The sequence below is a fragment of the Pristiophorus japonicus genome, chromosome 7 (assembly GCF_044704955.1).
Source record: "Pristiophorus japonicus isolate sPriJap1 chromosome 7, sPriJap1.hap1, whole genome shotgun sequence".
Taxonomy (NCBI): domain Eukaryota; kingdom Metazoa; phylum Chordata; class Chondrichthyes; family Pristiophoridae; genus Pristiophorus; species Pristiophorus japonicus.
The window spans coordinates 219,486,334-219,508,096 of NC_091983.1; the positions used below are offsets into that span (position 1 = coordinate 219,486,334).

A 21,763-nucleotide genomic window follows, 5' to 3' on the forward strand; every position below is an offset into this window, starting at 1 on the left:
TTAACCTCAATGGGCAATGCGGTCCTGATGGTGCTGGTAGGCTGCAGGTCTCCCTTAAGCAGCTGGCATGTCTCACTGATGACTTCTTTTCGGAAGGGCAACCTTCTAACGCACGTCCCTGTAAATGTGTTGGGTGTAAGTCTCCTCCTCCTCAGCAGTCTGCCACCTCTTTGATTGGGCACATAATGCTCTTCAGTGAATCTGCTCCCATCACTATTCTGCAGCATGTGAGTAGTCAGCAATACTGGCTGAGAAATTACAGGCCCCATTTCTATGAATGCCCTAATCTGTCTTCAAAATTATTGAATTGTCCTCAGCAAACACAATATAAACTCAAAATTGACTACAATGTGATTAGATGATTGTCAAGGTTTTAAAACGCCCTTAAAATCACTCACAAATTACTTCAATGCTCCCATCAACTTGAAGCAGCCTTTTCTTAAAGTACCTTTGATTTACAAAATGACGTCCATATCGCCGGGTTAAAGTCAGGTGAGTGCAGATTTTTTTGAGCATCTTTTTGGGTGGGCGATAATTTGGGTAGTTAATGGGCGAAATGCCGAAAATAGCGCTCGGCAATGATTTGGGCAGGAGATTCCATTATAAACAGATGAGTGATGTCAGATTTTTTTTTTAAATGGGCGGGTGGTTTAGCTCAGTCCCGGCGGTATGCCGAATGTACTGCTGGCGATAATCAGGCAGTAGTTTCCATTTATAGTCAAATATGGACGGTATAGACAATCTCGGCAGTTATATGGGCGCTAAATGGGCGGATATATGTCGCTGCAGTGGACAACAATTCCTCAGAGGAGCGTCAATACAGAATTCATGCTTACCATTCACCAACTCAGATACTCACTTTGATGGGTCCAGTTAGATAGTTGGGTTTTCACCTGGTAACTCACACTACAAGTGAGCACAAGCAGAAGGTGGTGGCAGGGACAGAAGTGGCGTGTCCGCATCAGAAGGCACAGTCCTCTCCAAGCTCTACTCAGCCCCAGGGACCAGGATGTATTGGTTGTAAGCTACCTGGATTCTGGGGAGGTCCCAGCAGTTTGGAAAACTGCAAATGTAACGCCCCTATTTTAAAAAAAGGAGGCAGACAGAAAGCAGGAAACTGTAGACCAGTTAGCTCAACATCTGTCGGGAAAATGCTGGAGTCCATTATTAAGGAAACAGAAGCAGCACATTTGGAAAAGCATAATTCAATCAAGCAGAGTCAGCACAATTTTATGAAAGGGAAATCATGTTTGACAAATTTGCTGGAGTTCTTTGAGGATGTAATGAGTAGGGTGGATAAGGGACAACCAGTGGCTGTGGTGTATTTGGATTTCCAGAAAGCATTTGATAAGGTGCCACATAAAAGGTTACTGCACAAGATAAAAGTTCACGGGGTTTTGAGTAATATATTAGCATGGATAGAGGATTGGCTAACTAACAGAAAACAGAGAGTTGGGATAAATGGGTCATTTTCCAGTTGCCAAACAGTAACTAGTGGGGTACCACAGGGATAGGTGCTGGAGCCTCAATTATTTACAACCTATATTAATGACTTGGATGAAGGGACCGAGTGTAATGTAGCCAAGTGTGCTGATGATATAAAGATGGGTGGGAAAGCAAATTGTGAGAAGGACACAAATTTTCAAAAGGATATAGATGGGCTAACTGAGTGGGCAAAACTTTGGCAGTTGTAGTATAATGTGGGAAAATGTGAGGTTATCCACTTTGGCAGAAAAAAATAGAAAAGCAAATTATAATTTAAATGGAGAAGAATTGCAAAGTGCTGCAGTACAGAGGGACCTGGGGGTCCTTGTGCATGAAACACAAAGTTAGTATGCAGGTACAACAAGTAATCAGGAAGGCAAATGAAATGTTGGCCTTTATTGCAAGGGGGATGGAGTATAAAAGCAGAGAAGTCCTGCTACAACTGTACAGAGTATTGGTGAGGCCACACCTAGAGTACTGCATACAGTTTTGGTCTCTATTTAAAGGAAGGATATACTTGCATTGTAGGCTGTTCAGAGAAGATTCACTAGGTTGATTCTGGAGATGAGGGGGTTGGATTATAAAGATAAGTTGAGCGTATATTCATTGGAGTGCAAAAGAATGAGAGGTGATCTTATGGAAACATATAAGATAATGAGGGGGCTTGACCAGGTGGATGCAGAGAAAATATTTCCACTCATAGGGGGAAATAAAACTAAGGGGCATAGTCCCAGAATAATAAAACTGAGATGAGGAGGAATTTCTTCTCTGAGGGTTGTAAATCTGTGCACTTCTCTGCCCCAGAGAGCTGTGGTGGCTGGGTTATTAAGGCGGAGATAGACAGATTTTTGAGTGATAAGAAATAAAGAGTTATAAGGAATGGGCAGGGAAGTGGAGCTGAGTTCATGATCAAATCAGCCATGATCTTATTAAATGGTGGAGCAGACTCGAGAGGCTAAATAGCCTACTCCTACTTATGAAAAAGTCTAGATGACTTAATATTTTGAATATTTGGGATATTTTGAAAATTTAACTAAAGATAAATATCTACACATACTATTATTAAAAATGCACATCCTGTTCTCACACCTTACTTCCTATCACAGCACTCAAACAGGCCATTTATCCCAACTGGTCTGTGCTGGTTGTGCTCCGCACGAGCCTCCTCTCACCCTATTTCATCTAACCCTATCAGCATATCCTTCAGTATCTCAAAAGAGCCCCAACCAGTTCAGTCTTTCCTGATAGTTGTACCCTCTCCATTCTGGTATCAACGACCATACTGAAAAATCCCAGATCTCTTCACTGGAGCAATCTGGACAGAAATTGACACCGAGTCAAAGGAGACATTGAAAGGTGACCAAATGCTTGCTCAATGGTTATTATGAGGCAAATAGGTTGTGGGAGGGAATTCTAGAGCTGAGAGCCTAGATGGCTGAAGGCACAGCTGCCAATGGTGGCGGGGTGGGAAGGGGGTTGCACAAGGTGCCAGAGTTGGAGGGCGTAGAGTTCTCGGAGATTTGTATGGTTGGAGGAGAGACAAAGATGGTGAGGGGCAAGGCCATGGAGTGATTTGAACATGAGAATTTTATAATTGAACTGTTTTTGGACAGGTAGCTCAGCAGGCACTGGGGTGATGGGTGAACGGGACTTCGTAGGATATGGGCAGCAGGGTTTTGGATAAGCTCAAGTTTATGAAGGGTGGAAGATGGGAGGCCAGCCATGAGTGTATTGCACTAGTCAAGTATGGAGGTAATAAAAGCAGATGAGAATTGGCAGAAGCAGGTGATATTTTGGAGATGAAGTAGGATAGGAGTTCAGAAGCTCATCTCCAGGTCAATTAGGATGCCAAGGTTGCGACCAGTCTGGCTCTACGTGACACTGTGGCCAGGAAAGAAAGGAATGACTGGCACGGAAACTGACTTTGTGGTAGAGGCCAAACTCAAAGGCTTTCGATAGCAGGACTGACATATGAAGAAAGATTGGATTGACTAGGCTTACATTCACTGGAATTTAGAAGAATGAGAGGGGATCTCATAGAAACATATAAAATTCTGACGGGATTGGACATGTTAGATGCAGGAAGATTGTTCCCGCGGGTGGGGGAAGTCCAGAACCAAGGGTCATAGTCTAAGGGTAAGGGGTAAGCCATTTATGACCAAGATGAGGAGAAACTTCTTCACTCAAGAGAATTGTGAACCTGTGGAATTCTCTACCACAGAAAGTTGTTGAGGCCAGTTCGTTAGATATATTCAAAAGGGAGTTAGATGTGGCCCTTACAGCTAAAGGGATCAAGGCTTATGGAGAAAACAGGAATGGGGTACTAAAGTTGCATGATCAGCCATTATCATCTTGAATGGTGGTGCATTATCGAAGGGCCAAATGGCCTACTCCTGCACCTATTTTCTATGTTTGATCTTTCCAATGTTTAATTGGAAGAAATTTCAGCTCATGCAAGACTGGATCGATGTTGGACAAGCAGCATGAGAAATCAGAGGCAGTGGAGGGTTTGAGAGGTTGTGGTGAGGTAGAGCTGGTTATCGTCGATGTACATGTGGAATTTTACATTGTGTCTTCGGATGATGTTGTTGAGGATAAACATGTAGTTGATGAATAGGAGGAACCTAAGGAGAGATCCTTGGGTGATTCAAGAGGTAATGTAATAGTATGGGAAAGGAAGCCATTGCAGAAGATTCTCTGGTTACAACCGGATAAGAATGGAAACAGGTGAGGACAGTGCCACCAGCTGGATCATAGGAGAGATGTTGGATAGTATGATCAATAGTGTTAAAGGCTTCAAACAGGTTGAGAAGGATAGTTTACGACAGTCACATAGAATGTGACTTTGATTAGGGCAGTTTCAATGCTCTGGCATAGGTGTAAATGAGGTTGGAGGGGATCAAACATGGATGTGGTAAAGTTGAGCATGGATTTGGGAAGTGACAACACATTCAAGGAGTTTGGAGAGGAAAAGGAGGTTGGAGAGGGCTTGCAAGGACAGGGGTTTCAAGGGAGAGAATGGTAGATTTGAAAGTGAGCATGACAGTACCACAGGAGAGGGAACTGTTTACAGGTTGGACCTTTCTTAACCAGCACCACCCCTCGTCTGGTATGATTACGGTGGCGCATGCGCAAAACGCAGCCGACCTCCACCCCGACTTGAGAAGTGCGAGGTCATCCACTTCGGCCCCATAAAGATAGATCAGAGTATTTTCTAAATTATATAGAATGCACAATAGACAGGCCATTCAACCTAACTGGTCCATGCTGATGCTTTATGCTCTACACAAGTCTCCTCCCACCCCACTTCATCTAACCCTATCAGCATAACCTATTCCTTTCTCCCTCATGTACTTATTTAGCTTCCCCTTAAATGCATCTATATTACTCGCCTCAACTACTCCATGTCGTAAAGATGTTTCTCCTGAATTCATTGCATTTATTAACGATTCTTATATTTACAGTCCCAAGTTTTGGTCTCCCCCATTAGTGGAAACATCCTATTTACGCCTACCCTATCAAATGCCTTCACGACTATGTGTGTGACAAGTGTATCCGCCTCGAGTTCCTGACGGTCCGCGTTGCGGAATTGGAGCTGAGGGTGGATTCACTCTGGAGCATCCACGATGCTGAGAATGACATGAGTATCACGTGTAGTGAGTTGGTCTTACCGCAGGAGAAGGGTCCACAGCCAGATAGGGAATGGAAGACCAGCAGGAAGAGCAGTGCAAGGAAGGTAGTGCAGGGGGTCCCCTGTGGTCATCCCCCTGCAAAACAGATACACCGTTTTGAGTACTGTTGGGGGTGGATGACTCATCAGGGGAGGGCAGCAGCAGCAAAGTTCATGGCACCGTGGCTGGCTCTGCTGCACAGGAGGGCAAGAAAAAGAGTGGGAGCGCGATAGTGATAGGGAATTCAATGGTGAGGGGAATAGATAGGCGTTTCTGCGGCCGCAACCGAGACTCCAGGATGGTATGTTGCCTCCCTGGTGCAAGGGTCAAGGATGTCTCGGAGCGGGTGCAGGACATTCTGAAATGGGAGGGAGAACAGCCAGTTGTCGTGGTGCACATTGGTACCAACGACATAGGTTTAAAAAAAGGGATGAGGTCCTACGAAATGAATTTAAGGAGCTCGGAGCTAAATTAAAAAGTAGGACCTCAAAAGTAGTAATCTCGGGATTGCTACCAGTGCCACATGCTAGTCAGAGTAGGAATCGCAGGATAGCGCAGATGAATACGTGGCTTGAGCAGTGGTGCAGCAGGGAGGGATTCAAATTCCTGGGGCATTGGAACCGATTCTGGGGGAGGTGGGACCAGTACAAACCAGACGGTCTGCACCTGGGCAGGACCGGAACCAATGTCCTAGGGGGAGTGTTGCTAGTGCTGTTGGGGAGGAGTTAAACTAATATGGCAGGGGGATGGGAACCAATGCAGGGAGACAGAGGGAGACAAAAGGGAGGCAGAGGCAGGAGACGGAGGGGATTAGGGTGGGGTGGGGTGGGCGAAGAGGCCCAGGGCGGGGAACAGGAAGGGCCACTGTGCGGCAGAATTCTAAAAGGACAAAGGGTGTTAAAAAAACAAGCCTGAAGGCTTTGTGTCTTAATACAAGGAGTATCCACAATAAGGTGGATGAATTAACTGCAAATAGATGTTAACAAATATGATGTGATTGGGATTACGGAGACGTGGCTCCAGGATGATCAGGGCTGGGAACTCAACATCCATGGGTATTCAACATTCAGGAAGGATAGAATAAAAAGGAAAAGGAGGTGGGGTAGCATTGCTGGTTAAAGAGGAGATTAATGCAATAGTTAGGAAAGACATTAGCTTGGATGATGTGGAATCTATATGGGTAGAGCTGCAGAACATCAAAGGACAAAAAACGTTAGTGGGAGTTGTGTACAGACCTCCAAATAGTAGTAGTGATGTTGGGGAGGGCATCAAACAGGAAATTAGGGATGCATGCAATAAAGGTGCAGCAGTTATAATGGGTGACTTTAATATGCACATAGATTGGGCTAGCCAAACTGGAAGCAATACGGTGGAGGAGGATTTCCTAGAGTGCATAAGGGATGGTTTTTTAGACCAATATGTCAAGGAACCAACTCGGGGGGAGGCCATCTTAGACTGGGTGTTGTGTAATGAGAGAGGACTAATTAGCAATCTCATTGTGCGAGGCCCCTTGGGGAAGAGTGACCATAATATGGTGGAATTCTGCATTAGGATGGAGAATGATACAGTTAATTGAGAGACCATGGTCCAAAACTTAAAGAAGGGTAACTTTGAAGGTATGAGGCATGAATTGGCTAGGATAGATTGGCGAATGATACTTAAGGGGTTGACTGTGGATGGGCAATGGCAGACATTTAGAGACCGCATGGATGAATTATAACAATTGTACATTCCTGTCTGGCGTAAAAATAAAAAAAGGGAAGGTGGCTCAACCGTGGCTATCTAGGGAAATCAGGGATAGTATTAAACACAAGGAAGTGGCATACAAATTGGCCAGAAATAGCAGCGAACCTGGGGACTGGGAGAAATTTAGAACTCAGCAGAGGAGGACAAAGGGTTTGATTAGGACAGGGAAAATGGAGTATGAGAAGAAGCTTGCAGGGAACATTAAGGCGGATTGCAAAAGTTTCTATAGGTGTGTAAAGAGAAAAAGGTTAGTAAAGACAAACGTAGGTCCCCTGCAGTCAGAATCAGGGGAAGACATAACAGGGAACAAAGAAATGGTAGACCAATTGAACAAGTACTTTGGTTCAGTATTCACTAAGGAGGACACAAACAACCTTCCGGATATAAAAGGAGTCAGAGGGTCGAGTAGGGAGGAGGAACTGAGGGAAATCTTTATTCGTCGGGAAATTGTGTTGGGGAAATTGATGGGATTGAAGGCCGATAAATCCCCAGGGCCTGATGGACTGCATCCCAGAGTACTTGAGGTGGCCTTGGAAATAGCAGCTGCATTGACAGTCATTTTCCAACATTCCATTGACTCTGGATCAGTTCCTATCGAGTGGAGGATAGCCAATGTAACCCCACTTTTTAAAAAAGGAGGGAGCGAGAAAACAGGGAATTATAGACCGGTCAGCCTGACCTCAGTAGTGGGTAAAATGATGGAATCAATTATTAAGGATGTCATAGCAGCACATTTGGAAAATGGTGACATGATAGGTCCAAGTCAGCATGGATTTGTGAAGGGGAAATCATGCTTGACAAATCTTCTGGAATTTTTTGAAGATGTTTCCAGTAGTGTGGACAAAGGAGAACCAGTTGATGTGGTATGTTTGGACTTTCAGAAGGCTTTCGACAAGGTCCCACACAAGAGATTAATGTGCAAAGTTAAAGCTGACGTGGATTGAGAACTGGTTGTCAGACAGGAAGCAAAGAGTAGGAGTAAATGGGTACTTTTCAGAATGGCAGTCAGTGACTAGTGGGGTACCGCAAGGTTCTGTGCTGGGGCCCCAGCTGTTTACATTGTACATTAATGATTTAGACGAGGGGATTAAATGTAGTATCTCCAAATTTGCAGATGACACTAAGTTGGGTGGCAGTGTGAGCTGCGAGGAGGATGCTATGAGGCTGCAGAGTGACTTGGATAGGTTAGGTGAGTGGGCAAATGCATGGCAGATGAAGTATAATGTGGATAAATGTGAGGTTATCCACTTTGGTGGTAAAAACAGAGAGACAGACTATTATCTGAATGGTGACAGATTAGGAAAAGGGAAGGTGCAACGAGACCTAGGTGTCATGGTACATCAGTCATTGAAGGTTGGCATGCAGGTACAGCAGGCGGTTAAGAAAGCAAATGGCATGTTGGCCTTCATAGCGAGGGGATTTGGGGGCAGGGAGGTGTTGCTACAGTTGTACAGGGCCTTGGTGAGGCCACACCTGGAGTATTGTGTACAATTTTGGTCTCCTAACTTAAGGACATTCTTGCTATTGAGGGAGTGCAGCGAAGATTCACCAGACTGTGTCCCGGGATGGCGGACTGACCCATCAAGAAAGACTGGATCAACTGGGCTTGTATTCACTGGAGTTCAGATGAATGAGAGGGGACCTCAAACGTTTAAAATTCTGACGGGTTTAGACAGGTTAGATGCAGGAAGAATGTTCCCAATGTTGGGGGAAGTCCAGAACCAGGGGTCACAGTCTAAGGATAAGGGGTAAGCCATTTAGGACTGAGATGAGGAGAGACTTCTTCACCGAGAGTGGTGAACCTGTAGAATTCTCTACCACAGAAAGTGGTTGGGGCCAATTCACTAAATATATTCAAAAGGGAGTTAGATGAAGTCCTTACTACTCGGGGGATCAAGGGGTATGGTGAGAAAGCAGGAATGGGGTACTGAAGTTTCACGTTCAGCCATGAACTCATTGAATGGCAGTGCAGGCTAGAAGGGCTGAATGGCCTGCTCCTGCACCTATTTTCTATCATCTTAAAGATCTCATGACCCCCTCTGCCATCTCTTCAAGAGTCCAGGCCTGTTTAATCTTCCTGATAGGCTTGTAAATCTTTTTTGCACGTGTGGTCTAACCAAGGCTCTATACAAGTTTAATTTAACTTCTCTGCTTTTCAATTCTAGCCCTCTAGAAATGAACCTCACCACTGGTTTCAATCCTTGTATTAACCTAGATCACTACTTTATGATTTGTATCTGCACCATTAAATCTTTGTTCTCTACCCCATTTAGACTCCTCATTCTTTATCAAAATGCACCATAATCATATTTATTTATCTACATTGAAATGCCAATTACACACCCATTCAAGGTTTATTAATGTCTTCTTGAGAAGCTAGAGCAGAAATATTTAGGGGTCCAAGTACAGAAATTACTAAAAGCTAGTGGAGAGGTGTAAAAAAAAGTTAAAATGGCTAATGGAATGTTGGCTTATTGTGAAAGTTACATTTATATGGCATCTTTAATGCAGTAAAGAGTTTTAAGGAGTGTCTTAAAAAGGTTAGAGAGAGCAGAGAAGCAGATAGCTTCGAGGGCATTCCAGAGCTTAAGGCCTCAGCAGTTGAAGGTACAGCCACCAATGTAGGAGCAATTAAAAATCAGGGATGCGAAAGAGGGCAGAATTGGAGGAGATCTTGGCCAGGATACCGGCAATGACTCCCCTGCTCTCAAAATAGTGCCCGTGGGATCTTTTATGTTCAGATGAGGGTAGATGGGGTGGGGTGGCCTCGATTTATCATTTTAAAAAAGGTGGCACCTGTAATCCTTTCCATTAAGCAACTCTCCAATGTTCCTACTGGCCACTTTCATCCACGAAGTGACAAATTATGACCTTGGAAACAATGAGCAGGATCTCACCTATCCATATTACAGCAGGAGTCACTATAGAAGAGAATAGCAATTAGATGAACCCCAGGCCAGGGCAACAAAAGCAAATAGTACTAACTGTCATACCAACAGACAAGATAACTCAGATCTTTGAACATTATTATTGAATGTCAAATATACTAACAATTGCCAACTAAAGACTATTTTATCTAGGTATCTTAATTTAAATATTCTATATTGTATTGTATCAAGTCTGTGCCAGCTTTTTCAAAGAGCAATCCAGTTAGTCCCACTCCCCTGCTCTTTCCTCAATATCCCTGCAATTTTTTCTCCTCCCAAGTATTTATCCAATTTCCTTTTGAAGGCTACTGCTGAATCTGTATCCACCATACTATCAGGCAGTGCATGCCAAATCCTAACTACTTTCCTCACCTCTTGGCAAAAGAACCAGTCACCATAAGCCTGTTCCTGCTTGTTCTCAACCTTCAGCCATTGGAAATAATTTCTCCCTACTCAACAATGTTGAATGCTTATCAAATCTTAGTTTTCTCTGCTCCAAGGAGAACAACCCCAGCTTTGAGCCTCTCCAAATAACTGAAGTCCCTCATTCCTGGTACCATTCTAATAAATCTCTTCACTCCCTCCTAAAACACGGGGCCCAGAATTGAATACAATCTTAAACTATTTCCTCTGGTGGGGGAAGGCCAGAAGAGGACATAACTTTAAAATTAGAGCTAGGTCATCTCACTTTGTAATAGACCCCTCACTAGACCATCTCCAGATACAAATGATTTAGAATGCACGGCCTAAAAAAAAGTGATGGAAGTAGTGTCAAGTGACTTTAAGGGTATATATACACACACACTTGAAACAAAAAAATCTGCAGGGCTATGGGAAAAGAGCAGGGGAGTGGGACTAATTGAATGGCTTTCAAGTGGTTTATTCTGTGCTGCACAATACAGGAACCTCAACTTTTATTCAGGCTTAGCAATAATTACCACAAAGCAACCAGTAATAACTTTATCCCCCATGTTGTACTTTGCACAAGAGGGTGCTGGTTTATATTAATGTACAACAACATGGGCTTACTATTTTTCATGTGAGCCTGAACAATGTCAATGGACTGCTCAAGCCTGGTGGGATAAGGGAGGGTTAAGAATAGAAAGCAAATGAATCATCTTCCACCCCCAGAAGTGGGGCTAACTGTAGAAAACCCCTCAATAGCTCAGCCATCAATTTTCTACTTTAGTCCCAGAAGACTGCTACCTTAAAGTACAAAGTATTAACAGCACAGAACTAGGTCTATGCCCCACCCTTCATGTAACCCCATCAGCTTTTCTTTATAAAAAAAAGCAAAATACTGTAGATTCTGCAAATACTCAGCTGGTCAGGCATCTGGAGACAGTTGCCATTTCAGGTCAATGACCTTTCAGCAGTACCAGAAAAAGGTTTAGAGATGTAACTGGTTTTAATCAAACAAGAGGCAGGGAAATGGATGAAAGATCAAAATGGAAGGTCTGAGATAGGCAGGAGATTGCATGACAAAAGAATGATGGTGCAAGGCAAAAAAAATGGTAATGGGACAAGAAAAAGATGGGTCTAGGTCTAGAATGGGAATCAGAACCATCAGCAAGTTGCTGTCCAAAAATGGGGGCAGGGGTCATCTGAAATTGTTAAATTCAATGTTGATTCCAGAAGGGAAAGAGGTGGTGCAGTACAAAAGCAAAATACTGCAGATACTAGAAATCTGATACTGCCTGACTTGGCGATTTTCTGTATCTGTGGAGTTTAATGTTTTTGGTCAATGACCCTTCATTAGAACAGATGCAGTTCCTTGCACTTACTTACATGATCATTAGATGAATGTAGGAGGCATGAGGTCAGAGGGAGAAGTGGTCCAGATAATTAAAATATCTTCATTCCCGTCTCCCTTATGTACCTCTCCAAAGTGACTATTTCATGTGCAAGGTAAACCAGGCTGTGAATTTAAAAAGATCTGCTCAAGATAAAAGGTTGAGGACCATGAAGTACTCTATTTCAAACTATACCCCAATAGAGCTACAGAAGTCTACACTTCAGCATTCCTGTAAAATAACCACTTGTGACTTACCCTACCAGGAATATTGACTGCCCAAAACTCACCAAAAGCACCCCTCATCAAGTCCACTCCCCCAAGTTCAGGGTTGATTTAAAAAAAAATGTATTGCTCCAGTCTGCCTTTACACTAGGCCATCAGGAATTTGGGCATCAATGTAAATTCCAAACAAGTGTTAAGCCCGATATAGCTTGCAATACCCCAAACATTGCATTTGATAATTCCATTAAAACAGCACAAGAGTGACTTCAAAAATAGCATTAGGATATCCAGTAGTCATGAAAGGTTTCCCCCCCTTCCACCAAAGCTACAATTTATTAACATTGGTCTAATTTACCAAGTTAAAGTTTGGTCTTCTAAACTGCAACTCACTAATTTGCTTTCATGTGCCCATTATTAAAAATGGCAAAAGTAGCAAAATGTTCTCAATTTGCTCAAATTCAACAAACTGGGGCTGCAATATCTTTAGGGTGATGTGAATTTATGTCAAGCCTGACAAGTTCCATACAATTGGCAGTTTTCACCCCAAATCATGGATGGCGAGTACTACTCAGCTGTAAAGGCAGACTAATTAATGTTCGAACGGAGCTTTCATTGTAGCTGGAGTTTTGAAGCAGTCTGCGACACTAGGCCACCAGGAATGTGGGAATCAATATAAATTCTAAGTTGGTGTTAAGCCAAATCTAGCTTGCAAAACCCTAAACATTTAATTACAAATCGATCTCCACGGCATTTCGAGCATATGCTCGTCTCGCACGTGCTCAATCCCAGGCCCTGGAATAGAAGACGTGTATTGGAATAATGTACTTTAAGTGCAAGTCATTAAAATACTTTCTGCAGTCCATCAGTTTAAAAATCGCTTAGACATTCGAGAGGATACCCCATCCACAATCCGTTCGAGAGGAATCTAATGGTTTCAAATGTTTAATTGAAAAATACAGATGGAAATTGTTACTCATTAGGATAAACACATTAAAAAAATAGTTCGGTCGCTATTAAGCAGACATTACCCAAAAAAAAGGACTATTTCACGCAGCTTACTCTTCTCTCCCCCCCGGTTATACAGCCAGCACAAATCAACTCCTCCACTGTGGGGAGCAGTCACCTCTGCTGTTGAGCGCGCTTTATGGGGGAGGGACAATGGCGCGAACCGTAACTTTACCATTGACGAGGCAGCGTTGCAATATGGAGGGGGAGCAAAAGACAAATTAGCTGCTTTTTCCAAGTTAAAAAAATTCCCGTAATATACTAACGGAAACATTCCGGCAGACACGTGGCCTCCTGTGCTGCAAGATACGGATAGGTAGGTGTGCTGTACAATCTTCAAGCGCATGTTGGCATTAAAAAAGCGAGTCGGTTTACCTCTAGACTACTGTAGCCAATTATGGTTTTTAAATAAATGAGGAATGTAGATGCGAGCTGTATGTCTGCCGCCCATCATGCTGCAGCAACCTCAGGGGCTGCACAGACAAGGAGAGCCTCCGCCGCGGGGGGCGCTAACTGGCTCCGCCGATTACCCACTCCACGTGGCGACCAACGTGGGCCCGAAACCAGCTATTCCTCCCCACCCCCACACCGCTAAGAAGCATGGCCCGATCTTTGTCTGCATCTCCGAGGGGGAAAAATTCGAACAAATACTCACCTGGTTTCTATCAAGCAGAGTTAAGAGCATGAATTAGAAACACCGCATTGCCGCCATCTTTTCCCCATCGAAGACAGGGGGGGCGGGGTGAGAGAGGGAAAAAAAAATCAGATCAGCCTCTGCCACGGATTTCTTTAAACAAAAGCATTATTCAGACACCAACATTTCAATTCGTTTTTTTTAATTTTTCTCGCTTTTCAAAGAGACAAGTTTCGTACAAAAAACGTGTTTTAATCAACTTCCCATCAATACATATTTGCAAAAAAAACTGAAAAGTCTCCGCGCCTGGGGGCGGGATTTTTTAATGGTTTGTCTTATATAAACGACGATTTTCATTGTTTATCAACGAAAGCAACTCTGGACTGCTGTAAATTGGAACTGGCGGCCGGTCGGTGGGACCGGACCGTTAATCGCCGGCGCCGCCCGCCCATCTAATACACATTCCTACGCAATTTCCTTCAAAGAAAAAAAACGCCTGTTAAAGTTACAAACTGGGCTGTATTATCTAATAAAAAAAAAGTCAGTCACAAGACATTAGACTCTGCGACGAACAAAAAATGGGGGGAGGGGCGCCGCCGCCCGATTTAACGGGAGCTGCGACACGCAGAGATCAGAAGCCGCCAGCCTCTCTCAATTCGTTATATAGAGGGGAAATGGCCAACAATTGCAATCTAACTGGGAAAACACGAGACTTGGAATTAACGGCTCTCTGCCTCCGCCCCCTCCAAACAAAAAAAATAATGGAAAAAGCAACCGAAAGGGAGGAGGCTGGACCTCGAGACAAGATGGAGACTCGTGTCACTGGTTATAACTGCGTCCTCCATAGCTGTTGCTTCCCCGGCCCCGGTTGTAGCCGTCTCCCCGGTAGTAGCCGTCGCCCCTCGATTCGTACTGACGGGTGTAGCTGCCGCCGCCGCCGCCTCGTCCGCGTCCGTAGCCACCGCCGCCGCCCCGGCTTCCACCGTAGCTGCCGCCGCCGCCGGACTTTTTCTCCGCGTGGTCCACCCGGATTTGTCGGCCGTCGATGGATTTTCCGTTCATCGCCTGCAGCGCGTCGTTGGCATCGTCCGGGTTCTCGAAGGTGATGAAGCCGAAACCGCGGGACGTTTGGGTGTCCCTGTCCTTGATCACTCGCACCTCGGAGATCTGCCCGTACTTGGAGAACACTTCTTCCAGGGCCTGCTCGTCTGTGTCGAAATTGAGGCCGCCGATGAACAGCTTTCCTTCTTCGGACATCTTGGCGAGTTTGGTTTGCTGGGTGTTTTCCTTGCTGGACTCGAGCCTGCTGCTGCTACCTAACGGTTCGCTCTCGACTACTGCACGCTGCCCGTGAGCTCCCTAAATACGCTGTCCCCGCCCACCTTTCCCCAGCCTGCCTCATCACTGGTCCGACGCTTTTGACGTGAACCAATAGCACGGCATCGATGCTTTCCCGACGCCACAGGAACATGAGTGGGCCATTCTGCTGCTGGAACATGTGCCGCCATTTTAGTACCTCACGCTTGATATATGTAGCTCAACTCCATTTACCCGCCTTTGTTCCATATCTCTTACCCAACATAACATGAATTTTACGCCTGAATTTTAAGATTATGCCTGTTCTGCATTCCCCACCATAGGAAGTCGTTTTTCTTTCAGGTACAAGTCAGGTTTATACAACCTATCCTCATAATTTAACCCTTTAAACTGTCTCACCACTTACATTGCCCATGTTTATGGCGGGCAACCCACGATACTGGGCAATGAACAATAACCATTTTCCATCACCATAGAAATCTATTACAATGATGCTACTTATAATGTATTCAGTGCATCGGTTATTCCAGGCAATTTAGTAAAGCTCTTTGCACCTCGTTAAAGTGCGATTACCTAAATAAGCAGACAGCAGAAAGAGTGTGCGTCAACCCAGGCTCCCCGACCATCCTTTCAACCTCTGCCCCACCTGTGACAGAAGCTAGGTCCCGCATTGGACTCCTCAATCACCTGAAAACTCACTTTTAGAGTGGAAGCAATTCATCCTTGACTCCGAGGGACTGCCTATGATGATGATCTTGGTTTTACCGTCCATCATTTATAGTGTGCGGACACATTAACATCAATAGAAACATAGAAAATAGGTGCAGGAGTAGGCCATTCGGCCCTTCTAGCCTGCACCGCCATTCAATGAGTTCATGGCTGAACATGCAACTTCAGTACCCCATTCCTGCTTTCTTGCCATACCCTTTGATTCCCCCTAGTAGTAAGGACTACATCTAACTCCTTTTTGAATATATTTAGTGAATTGGCCTCAACAACTTTCTGTGGTAGAGAATTCCACAGGTTCACCACTCTCTGGGTGAAAAAGTTTCTCCTCATCTCGGTCCTAAATGGCTTACCCCCTATCCTTAGACTGTGACCCCTGGTTCTGGACTTCCCCAACATTCTTCCTGCATCTAACCTGTCTAAACCCATCAGAATTTTAAACGTTTCTATAAGGTCCCCTCTCATTCTTCTGAACTCCAGTGAATACAAGCCCAGTTGATTCAGTCTTTCTTGATAGATCAGTCCCGCCATCCCGGGAATCAGTCTGGTGAACCTTCGCTGCACTCCCTCAATAACAAGAATGTCCTTCCTCAGGTTAGGAGACCAAAACTGTACACAATACTCCAGGTGTGGCCTCACCAAGGCCCTGTACAACTGTAGCAACACCTCCCTGCCCCTGTACTCAAATCTCCTCGCTATGAAGGCCAACATGCCATTTGCTTTCTTAACCGCCTGCTGTACCTGCATGCCAACCTTCAATGACTGATGTACCATGACACCCAGGTCTCGTTGCACCTCCCCTTTTCCTAATCTGTCACCATTCAGATAATAGTCTGTCTCTCTGTTTTTACCACCAAAGTGGACAACCTCACATTTATCCACATTATACTTCATCTGCCATGCATTTGCCCAGACTCATTCTAATGAATCTAGGCTATACCCCCTCCAATTCAAGGCCAGTATATAATTTCTGAGATTCTGCCCAAAACTGAATGCAGTACTCCAGGTGGGGTCTGTACAACTGAAGCATCTCTAAACAGAGAGGCGGAGGCCCCAGATTTGAATTCATAACTAACAGTTTACCAGGCCAGTGCTCTAACCTGTGAACTTTTTGATGTGGAAGCATGTCATCCTCGATCCGAGGGACTGCCTATGATGATATGATGATGAAGCACCTTGGGATGTATTACTGCATTAAAGGCGCTAGATATATGCAAGTCCTCATTGTCCTCATAATCTCAGTAACTGAGACTTATCTCTCGAGCAAAGACTGATTCAACTTACTGAAATACAATATTGTTAGACAGAAGGTTGGAACAGTTCTCCTCATGCATAGCAGCCTGGAATACAACAAAATCTGTAGAGCTATCTGTGAACTAGAGTGTGCATCTTCCAAAGTTGACCTGGATCAACGAGTGTCTACTGACAACATGACTACACCTCAAAATTGGCTATACCTGTAAATGGGCTGCAAATTGCATTGGGACGTCCTGAAGTCATGACATATCAATGCAAATTCTTTATTTACTGTCCTGCACTAGACCTATTCAGGAGATCTATAATTTTGGAACAACACACTGATCCTGGGGGATTACAATGCAAAACACATTGTGTGGGGCAGCCAGTGTATTAACACTGCATGCAGAGAGCTACTGGACATAAGTGATGATTTGGACTTGAAACTCCCAAAGTCCACTTCCTGTTGACACTGCATTTGGACTTTCAGAATGCTTTTGACAAAGTGCCGCTCAACAGGTTACCTTATAAAATAAGAGTCCTGTGGGATAGGATGGCAGATCGTGGACTGGATAGGCAATTGGTTCTAGTCACACAGGCAGAGAATTTTTATTAATGGAACTGCTTCAGTGTGGAGACGGGTTTCTAGTGAAGTCTGCAGTGATCTGTTTTGGGACTGCTGCTCTTCATGATCTATATTAATCATCTGATTGATAATTAATGAAAAGAGATTTCAAAACATCTCTTGAGGTGGCAGCTCCTTGTTGAGCTCTTTGCAACTCTATCCTTGGTCATCTATTGCCATCCTTTGCCCTTTCCTCAGTTTCCTATCTCCTGCTGCTTAAAATCGGCAGGCACTAATAGTAGGTGCATTTTAGTCCAGACTACAAATAGAAGTTTAATGCTACCTGTGCAGAGCTTATTGCCTGGCCGTCGATTCAACTTGTTCTTTGTTTTCACTGAGCAATTTTTAATGGCTAGAACTCTGCTCAAATTTAACTTTCCAGTTTCCTGGATTCCTCTGCCAACAGGACTGTGCTGTTCTACTGGACTAGACTGTAAGACTTGACTGTTGTTACTCTGTTCTGCTACTCAGTCACTTCAAGTTCAATATACGTTTTTCTAGCCTACAATCACCTGTTGCTGTTACCTGCTGAGCTTCTGACTGTACTTCTGTGCACTGCTGGTTTCTCCACTTTATTTTCCTGCCGTGTAGGTCTGGACAGATAACCACTTTCACCTGGGCCAATGCCCATTTCTCCACTGCTTTTGAACCTTATAATGCCCTCAACGTTGCTGCCGTTTTCTATGCAGACTGTATTCTCTACTGTCCTTCAGGACTCAGCCAGCTTAGTCAGTGGTGGTGTTAGAGCCACTCCTGGTAATGGACATTGAAGTTCCCCACCCAGAGTATATTTTCAGCCTTTAAGGAAAGAGAGTGAGAGGTGATCTTAAATAGGTATATAATCTAGTAAATGGTATAGAAAAGGTACATCCAGAACACTAGTACAGTCAAGCCCATTTAAATGAATAACTGAAAGAATCATAGAATAGAATCTGCAAAGGGATATAGACAGGCTAAGTGAGTGGACAAAAATTTGGCAGATGGAGTATAATGTGGGAAAATGTGAGGTTATCCACTTTGGCAGAAATAATAGAAAAGAAAATTATAATTTAAATGGAGAAAAATTGCAAAGTGCTGCAGTACAGAGAGACCTGGAGGTCCTTGTGCATGAAACACAATAAGTTAGTATGCAGATACAGCATGTAATCAGGAAGGCGAATGGAATGTTAGCCTTTATTGCAAGGGGGATAGAGTATAAAAGCAGAGAAGTCCTGCTACAACTGTATAGGGTATTGGTGAGGCCACACCTGGAGTACTGCATGCAGTTTTGTTCTCCGTATTTAAGGAAATATATACCTGCATTGGAGGCTGTTCAGAGAAGGTCACTAGGTTGATTCCGGAGATGAGGGGGTTGACTTATGAGGAGAGGTTGAGTAGATTGGGCCAAACACATTGGAGTTCAGAAGAATGAGAGGTGATCTTATTGAAACATAAGATAATGAGGGAGCTCGACAAGGTGGATGCAGAGAGGATATTTCCACATGGGGAAACTAAAACTAGGGGACATCGTCTTACAATAAGGGGCCACCCATTTAAAACTGAGATGAGAGAAATTTCTTCTCTCAGAGGGTTGTAAATCTATGGAATTCTCTGCCTCTGGAAGCTGGGTCATTGAATATATTTAAGGCAGAGATAGACAGATTTTTGAGCGATAAGGGAGCAAAGGATTATGGGGAGCGGGCAGGGAAGTGGAGCTGAGTCCATGATCAGATCAGCCATGATCTTATTGAATGGCGGAACAGGCTCGAGGGGCCAAATGGCCTACTCCTGCTACTATTTCTTATGGTCTTATGTAGAATCATCTAAGTTTACGGCACTGAAGGAGGCCATTTGGCCCATCGTGTCTGTGCTAGCCAAAAACGAGCAATCCAGCCTAATCCCACTTTCCAACTCTTGGTCCGTAGCCTTGTAGGTGATAAAGGAACATACAAACGACGTACAGGTAAAGACCCTCTGGTCCATCCAGCCTGTCCCGTACAATTGTGACACCTTGTGTATCACAATATATATGAGGGAGATAAAAAAAACAGATAAAAACCCAGGCCAATTTAGGGGAAAAAGATCTGGGAAATTCCACTCTGACCATCTGGACAATCAAAACTAGACAAGGAGATCACTGTAGCCTTGAATTCCCTACCTTTTATAAGAGTTGATGTTCGCCCCAACCAGTAACAGGTCCAGCTCTCGCTTGAAAGAATTCAGCAAGTTGCCATCCAGCGGTCCAGAGGTCCACTATTCTGTGGGAAAAGAAACCCCTCCTGACATAAAACCTAGCTCTAGCTTTATACAACTTAAACTTGTGACCCCTGATCCTCCCTAACCTATTTAATTGAAACAAACTATTCCCTTCATCATCTTATAACTCTCAATTAGATCACTCCGAAGTCTTGCTTCTCTAAATTGTAGCGTCCCAACTCTTAGCCTATTTTGATAACTAAGTTGCTTTACACTGGGAATTAGTCTAGTGGCCTTTCTCTGCACCCTCCTTTCGAAAGCCTCTCACCCTGGTCGTTCCCCCTAGTAGGGCCCTCATTGCAGCTCCTTTAAGTCCAAGGAACGCATACTTGAACGTATATGGCGGACAACTAGTTTAGCCATTCATCACCAGGACCACATAAAGCACTATTGGGTACTGTTCTCCTCTGCCAAAATTGCTCACTATTCCAGGATTATCCTGGAATGAAAAGATAATCCTGGTTTCTTTACTGCAAACCATCTTCTTAAACCCCTCTCTCCATCTCCTTCACTCTCATCTCCAACAAGTGTGAGGACTCATGGACTTTTTTGTCACTGAGAACATCTGTTCAGCTGCCTCTTCTGCTTCCCTAGCCCTGAACTTGCATCCTTGCAAACGACCGCCCCATCTCCAACCTCCCTTTCCTCTCCAAAGTCCTTGAATGTGCTGTCGCTTCCCAAATCCGTGCCCATCATTCCCAGCACTCCGTAATTGAATCCCTCCAATTAGGTTTCTGCCCTGCTGCAGTACCGAAAAGTCACAAATGACATCCTATGTTAACCATGGTAAACTATTCCTTCTCGACCTATCTGCAGCCATTGACACAGTTTATCACACCTTCCTTCACCAAGATAAGTTTCTGACTACATATTCCTACCATCGCTAAGACCACCTATTTCCAACTCTGTAACATTGCCTGACTTCACCCCTGCCTCAGCTCATCTGCTGCTGAATCTTCATTCATGCCTTTGTTACCTCTAGACTTGACTATTCCAATGCGCTCCTGGCGGTCTCTCATCTTCCACCCTCCATAAACTTGAGGTAGTCCAAAACTCTGCTGGCCATGCCCTAACTCTCACCAAGTCCCATTCACCTATTCTCACATTACAACAATAACTACACTCCAGAAGTACTTCATTGGCTGTAAAGCACTTTGAGACAATCGGTGGTCGTGAAAAGCGCTATATAAATCCAAGTCTTTCTGTGCTCGCTGACCTACATTGGCTCCCAGTTAAGCAACGCCTCGATTTGAAAACTCATACTTCTTTTCAAATCCCTCCATCGCCTCGCCTCTCCCTAGCTCTGTAACCTCCTCCAGTCCTACAACCCCTCCGAGATATCGGCACTCCTACAATATTGGCCTCTTGCGCATCCCTGATTTTCATCACTCCACAATGGCAGCCAAGCCTTCAGCTGCCAAGGCTCTAAGCTCTGGAATTTCCTCCCTAAACCTCCCCGCCTCTTTACCTCTCTTTCCTCCTTTAAGATGCTCCTTACTACACATAGTTAATAATTCGTTAAAAAAAGGTGTAGTGCCCAAGGACTAGCGGATAGCTAACGTAATACCCATTTTTTAAGAAGGGAGATAGAACTATAGAGCAATCAGCTTAACATTGGTGGTAGGAAAAATAATGAAATCCCTACTAAAGGAGAAAATAGAACATCTAGAAGCCAGAAATATAATAATGAATAGTCAGCATGGATTTCAAAAGGGAAAGTCTTGCTTGACCAATCTCATTAAATCTGCAAATTTAGAAATTACGTTTTTGATTCCAAAGTTTAAATTGTTAATATAAATTGTGAACAACAGTGGTCCCAGCACTGATCCTTGTGGAACACGACTACCCATCTTCTGCCACTGTAAATAGCTACATTTTACCCCTACTAACTGCTTTCTCTCTTGAAGCCAGCTCGCTATCCATTCTGCTACTTGTCTCCCGATTCCGCATTCTCTGACCTTGCTCATCAGTCTATTACGGGGTACCTTATCGAAGGCCTTTTGAAAATCTAGATCGAGGATGAACAGGCTGGGTCTCTTTTCGCTTAAAAAAGGAAGGATGAGGGGTGACCTAATAGAGGTCTTTAAAATTCTGAACGGTTTTGATAAGAGTAGATTCAGTGAGAGTGTTTCCACTTGT

General features: G+C 44.2%; 1 protein-coding gene across 1 annotated transcript; it reads right to left on the minus strand.

The window, feature by feature from the left end:
- Window positions 1-13,670: 13,670 nt before the first annotated feature.
- Window positions 13,671-14,837, minus strand: LOC139267469 (cold-inducible RNA-binding protein B-like). Its single transcript, XM_070885830.1, has one exon. It carries the CDS (start codon window positions 14,740-14,742, stop codon window positions 14,305-14,307), a length of 438 nt encoding a protein of 145 aa, XP_070741931.1. The 5' UTR covers window positions 14,743-14,837; the 3' UTR covers window positions 13,671-14,304.
- Between the last annotated feature and the right edge of the window lie 6,926 nt (window positions 14,838-21,763).